Source organism: Haemaphysalis longicornis, unplaced genomic scaffold, assembly GCF_048455015.1.
Source record: "Haemaphysalis longicornis isolate Haplotype H1 unplaced genomic scaffold, Haemaphysalis longicornis Haplotype H1 scaffold_1, whole genome shotgun sequence".
NCBI classification, from domain to species: Eukaryota; Metazoa; Arthropoda; class Arachnida; order Ixodida; family Ixodidae; genus Haemaphysalis; species Haemaphysalis longicornis.
The window spans coordinates 391280062-391286127 of record NW_027526203.1 but is presented as its reverse complement, the minus strand read 5'-3'; the positions used below and the strand labels follow the sequence as shown (position 1 = coordinate 391286127).

At 49.1% G+C, this 6066-nt stretch overlaps 1 protein-coding gene across 6 annotated transcripts in view; it reads left to right on the top strand.

The window, feature by feature from the left end:
- Positions 1 to 212: 212 nt before the first annotated feature.
- Positions 213 to 6066, top strand: part of Not1 (CCR4-NOT transcription complex subunit 1) — an 86315-nt gene continuing 80461 nt past the window's right edge. For 2 of the 6 annotated variants that reach the window (XM_077686618.1, XM_077686613.1), the window contains exon 1: positions 214 to 688. In XM_077686618.1, the coding sequence (XP_077542744.1) occupies positions 587 to 688 (102 nt within the window). In that variant the 5' untranslated portion in view covers positions 214 to 586. Of the gene's footprint in view, positions 689 to 6066 lie in introns of all 6 variants that reach the window. The other 4 variants (XM_077686615.1, XM_077686617.1, XM_077686614.1 and 1 more) reach the window with 3 other exon arrangements.

Genomic DNA, 6066 nt, shown 5'->3' with positions numbered 1-6066 from the left:
ATGATCACCGTGTGTGGCACAATTTGCAATTCTTTTTGGCTGACGAACAGACAGTAAAAATTTTTGCAATTTTCCCATAACACAACAACAGAAAGCGGTAAAGCGGCGATATGTTGTACAGGTTTATTTATTTTTTTCCAACTTAATGCAGCGCGTGCGAACAGTGTTAAATAACAGTACGTAGAGAAAGAAGAAGATGCGAAATGGATAAGTGGCCGACTCATCCGAGCACAACGGGCTGACGGGCTGGCTTCAGATAGCTGCGGAGCAGCTTTGGCTGCTCGTTGCTGCTAAGCCAGCAGAGTGCTCGTTGCCTATGTACCTTGGTAGGACTTCTGAGTTTGGCCTGTCACATCGCCCATCGCAGCCGTCTCACCAGGCCCAGTGCCTGGCGGGGTAGAGTTGTTGAACATCTTCGCCGTCATGATAATGGAGTGAAGTGTTTCCAAGCGGTCCTGATGTTGGATATCGTTCGAACATTGCGGCTTTCTGTTCGGAGCAAGTGTAGCGCTACAAGGAACCTCTCGTGTAAATGGAAGAAAGCTTCAAAGCAGTTTGAAGCTTTCTGTGTGGTATTCATGGAACTATGAACCTAGATCCGTTGTCTTTTGCTTTGTCTTATATTAGTTACTCTGTGTCCAGCTTGACAAAGAAGAACTTCAAGTCCAGCGTGCAAGAGATTTCCCGCGTAAGTAGGCACATGGTGCACGTTTTCGTTTTTTTGCATTCTTGCGTGAGCGTTGTACTCGACATGGCGGAGCGGACAACCGCCATTGCCATTGACGTCATTTTACCTAGGGTTAAATGGCCAAAATAACAGCCAGGTGAGCATGTTCAGTTGAAAACCGCGTTTAGATATAAATAACGCGCTAGTAGTAGCACTGCGGGTTCCGCAATACCGTGTTGCATACTGCGCGCGGTGCAAGACAGGCCGTACGTGCGTTCCCAGCGGACGCCGCATTAAAAGGCGTCTGTCGTGGCTTCGCCGTTTGTCAACGTTTCTGCTTTTTCGGTGGTTTTGCGAAAGAACGCGGCCTATTTACAGCGTTGGTTCAAATGTAGGAGCGTTGTGTGATCGTCTGATTGCGTGATGTGGTAGCTCTAGCTCCCGAGTCCGATTTCCTTAACGTGCAATAAAAGCATAGAAGTGGTGCCCTGACTGAAGGATGTGTATTTGTAGGTTTTGTTGTCGGCGGTGGTTTTCGTCGTATCGATAACTAATGTGTTGTAACATTCAAGCAGGGAAGACGTAGTGCGTCGTGCGATCTGTGCCTTCCCCCCGATTTAATTGCCATATACATACCAAGCAGTGCGACAACCTACGTTACAGAACCTCTTAAGAACTCTGGTTGCAGAGAACCTCTTAAGGACTCTGGTTGCAGCACCCAAACAGTTAAGGCAGTATTTACCGAAAGCATTGCATATCATTGCAAACATCGCTGCGCTCAGCTTAACACAGGCGGGACGCTACTGAGTAGACCAGTGAAAGCGTACCTTGTAGTTATTCGTATCGTCCGCTAAGCGCCGTCCGTGCGTGCTCTTAAAAGCCCGTGAACACCCTCCCAAAGCATTTGCGTATATTGTATACTTTGTAGGGAGTGTCATGAGAGCACTCTGACGCCACAGCGTCTGGCCACGCATATTTTTTTTTTTTCGCTTTAAAACTCTGTACCAAATCTAATCAACAGGGTTTTTGTATTCGAGATGAGGTTGGTATAAGTTCGTTTGTTTTCATTTATAGAGAAACCACGCATTCTTGGTGCTGCCACTTTGCTCTGCTAAACCTAGATTGCATCGAGTATTTTGCTGGGAACAGCAATTTAAATGGTTCAAGTTCTAGAATTTAGGCCCCTTGGTACACGGCTATGCTTTTTTTAGGGCGAAGCATAGCCGAAGGGCAAAGCATGACCGGAATTACTGTGGTGCCCAGACTTTGTAGTTCTCTTTTCCACTTGTAATTTTGGTCGTGTGTAATTGCCAGACCGCCTAGCATTCCATCTAGAAGGAACGCTAGTGGCGGCTGTCGTTTCATCTGGATGAAACAGAAAAGCAGTTTCTGTTCCATCCGATGACAGACTCGGCTAGCAGCTTCTGCAACTGCTGTGTCAATAGTCGTGTCTTTAATGAGCTTTCAAAATAGTCTTAATGAGCCTTGAACTGTGCATGACACATGTTGGGGGACCGTTGCCTTTGCTGCGACAGCACGGGAGAATGGACTGAATTTTTTGAGGCTTTGAATTTCTAAAGTCTTTCTCGTTAGTTGCACATTTGGTTTTTGTGCATTTGTTTATCAGCACACGATCCTTTCTTTTTGCTAGCATTTAATGACAAACGTCACAAGAGCCTTGCATGGTTAAGCTGCACCCGAGTTGCATCGCGGGCACTGTAAGACTTTCTGTGTAGCCAAGTAGGGGCACAAGGTGCGCTAGCAGGTTGACGTGCTGTTTAGCGAATAGTTAGATTAAGCAAGCAAAGCGGCACATAGTGCCTGAGGACATGATTGTTGTGTGTGACCTTGTGGTTGAAAGTGGGTTGTCAGGGAAGTATTGTCGCTCAGGAATTCTTGGCCCCTTCATATTTGTGGCGTCTGCACCACCACTGCTGCTGCTGCTGTGTATATAAGATTAGAATGGAACCGAGTCGCTCACTGTTTTTTCTAGATCTAACCACAGGCCAGGAAAAAAATCCTGCAGTTCCGACTGCTGCGTTTGTTAATAGTGCACTGTTGTCCAAATAGAGCCTTTAGTTACTGCTGAGTAAGTGTGGTTATAATATTAGAGATTATTTCTGTGTTTTTTTCATATATGGGGATGAAGTTGTTGGGCCTTAGCTGTCAAAGGCAAGTCCGTAGCTATCAGTCGTCTTGGAGACTGAAATTAGCCTGGAGGTTGCTGTTGGGGGCGTCGACGATAAACTAGATTGATTATGCCTGTAGCGGCAGAAGAAAGATGCAAGCAAGACCAGGGCCATGGCTTCTCCAAACTGGGATGACCGAAAGCGATTGTTCTTGACGGTAATAATTGGCACATACCGACTAGTAGATCTTGCATACCCCTGCGCCCACAATGTTCGTCTGCTGTTAGTGGGCACAAATGTTGCACTGCAAGCCGTACTTGCTTGCTGTTCGACAGCTTTGCTGGCCAGTGCCATGCCTCGGTAACGTTCTTGCACAGTCCTCTGGTACGTTCCTTTTGGGACAATGCTTGCGCAGAGAGCCTTGCAGGTTGTTCGATAGCTTGAGCAACAGCTTGTGCTTCTTGTAGCATTATGCGCTGATGCGCCGCTCGTGGTGCGTCATGGACTTGTCTACGCAGAGTTGCAGCTCTGCCTTAACGGTGTGGGACGTGTACGTCTTTGGTAAACACGCACGTCCCTTTCTTGTTGAGCGCCTTGGGATAGTGCCGCTTTGCTTGGAGGCCCAATGCCTTTGCTTCCGCGTCTTGTAAACAGAGCCAAACAGTGGCAACGCGCAGCTTGCTGGCTTTTCGTTGAAGCCACCAGACCCATCCCCATGGTCTTCAGTTTTTCCGTCGTCTTGGTTGTACAGCCCCAGCAACATTTCGGTGGTCATGTCTTGCATGATAGGGGAATGTTGCCTGTTTGGCACTGCCAGTTTGCAGTCGAGAAGTCTCTCTTTGCTTCCTTTTTATGCGTGGCTCTGGTTATGACATTTCGTTGTCCCACAGCTCGCTGAATCCTGCCAGTCGAACCAGCTTGTCACATACTTTACTTCTGCTTGCGAGAAATTGTTGCCGAGATGTACAATTGGTCCATAATCCTAACATTTTGGTTTCCTGTGCGTAACGTCAATCCTTGTGAAGCAGTCGTGAAATGCTGTCCACTCTTTTGTTTCCAGAGGTGCTTCCATTGTCGAGCAGATTTCAGCACAGCCAAGCGGCTGGCTCCAAGGTGAATAAGATGGCAACTGAACTGTGCGGCCAGCCTACTGAATTGTTTTCAGGCCTTTAGTCATGTAGCGATTGTCATGAAGGTGATATCGTACAACTCTTGATGTCTAGGTGTTAATGTTGCCCTTTTGCAGCCAGTCTAGCGGTGTTTCCATATCGGTCTTGTGCCTGCCTTCGGTGTGCTTTTTGGTAGCTTCCGATTCGGGAGAGCTTGTTTTTGGGTTGGGTGTCAGCTCTGTATATGGTTCTGGTGGTTGTTGACCAGGCTTCGCTGTTTCCTCACATAGGGAAGTGAAGATCAAGGATTAGTCAGCTTTTCCAACTTCAGGGGGATGAAACGACTCAGATTCACGCTTGAGTGCAACCTCCTGCACTACTTGAAGTCTGGAACAAAGATGTACTCGAACCCATACAGCGGAGGCTTTGTGTTTTTCCTTACGTCCTTGACTTGGCCACATTTTTTGTCATCGGCTGCAAGTGACGCTGGGTAGGTAGGTAGGTAGGTAGAAATAACTTTATTGATACCGGCAACTGACGGTTTAACTCGTCGTGACGTTGGCCAAGCGTCGACCCGGGGTTATGCCTACTCTGCAATACCCCAGTTCGGCCCGTTTGTGATGGGTCGTAAGGCTTGTGCTTTTCGAGCGCACCCCGGGCCTGCTGGATGGCCTATAGTTGAGTGTCCTTGTCTTTAGACTCCACTGCACTTTGAAGTTCAGGCGGGTATGTCCTGGAGGTAGCTTCAGTCGGGAACCTGGTGCAGTCCCACATGATGTGCCATTGATCCGCCAAACCCACTGCACAAACACTGCACATACCACTTGGATAGAGTTCTGGGTGAAGCACGTGTAGCACTGCCGGGGCGAGGAGTGACCTGGTCTGAATCTGCCTTAAGATGACAGCCTCCTCCCGACTGAGTGCCAGGTGGGGAGGCGGCATTGTCCGTTGAGCTAGGCGATAGCACTTGGTAACTTCGCTATAACTGGTCATTCGGTCCTTGGTTTCAAACCACCACACGGAACGGTCACTCTCGGGGGAGCGGAGGGTAAGCGCTCACGCCGCCGAATGGGCTGTCTTGTTGTGGTTCGGTGAGGATGTACACTCGCCCGCGTGAGCCGGGAACCACTTGATACGGGTGGTGCTGCCGTGGTCTTGGAGCTTGAGCTTGCTGATGAGTTCTTCACACTTGTCGCCATCCGTTTGGCCTCTTGACTCTTGCTGCTCACTGCTGCCGTGGTTTGCGGTGAATGGAACCGTGTTGCGGTGGATGGAACGTGATCTTGCACTGCCATCCCAGAGAAGTGTTACTCCGGTGGACCTCCTGGCCTCATGCTCTGTCTTGAGTTGCGGACGTCGGGGTGTGTGTGCAGAGAGGTAGAACGAGTTATCGCTTGGCTTTCTCGGGGCGATAGACGTGAACGTCGATGTATCTGGCTGCTGCTCCAGCAGACCATTGGTTGACAGCCGGGATACGGGAGAGTTCCAAAGGGTTAGCATTGCTGCTCAAGTTGATGATGTCAGAAAAGTCCAGGTGTTAGATCGTTGCTGGAAATTGTCCTCAAACTCCTGCTATTCATGTGGCTCACTGTTAAATCTGGCAATCTGCAGCTTTGGCTGGACAACTTGCGAGTTTGATATGCATGAGCGGGCATGAGAAGGGTCGTCTGGATGGGCTGTAGTGCGAATGCTGTTGGACACAATGCTCGATGGTTGAGCGCAAATTATTTTGCCTCAAGTGCCGTTGGGGCTACTCTCACGGCAGGTGCCTTTGGGATGTTCAAAGCGTAACGCAGCCGGTTAAGGTCATGGCATGTGATTCCTTGGTACTCCAAGGTGTCAAAGCAATCCTGCTGAACTTAAATCGTGTTCAATTAGCTCGATGATGTAAAGTGTGGCATCTATGCTTGGGAGCTGGCCAGTGGCCTCTTGCTTGATTGATAATGCGTCGAAACTGCACAGGTCATGAGGCGCGCCGCAGTGGAGGGCTCCGGATTAATTTTGACCACTTGGGGATCTTTAAGAGTGGCCTCTTGCAGGTCACGCGAAGAGGGAGAGGGGGCTTTCAGAGGCTCTGTCACTGCCTTGAGCAACCTTGTATTGGCATCGTGAAGGACGCGTCGCTGTTGGTGTAGCTTATCTAAGGTAGAATTATGGTTGG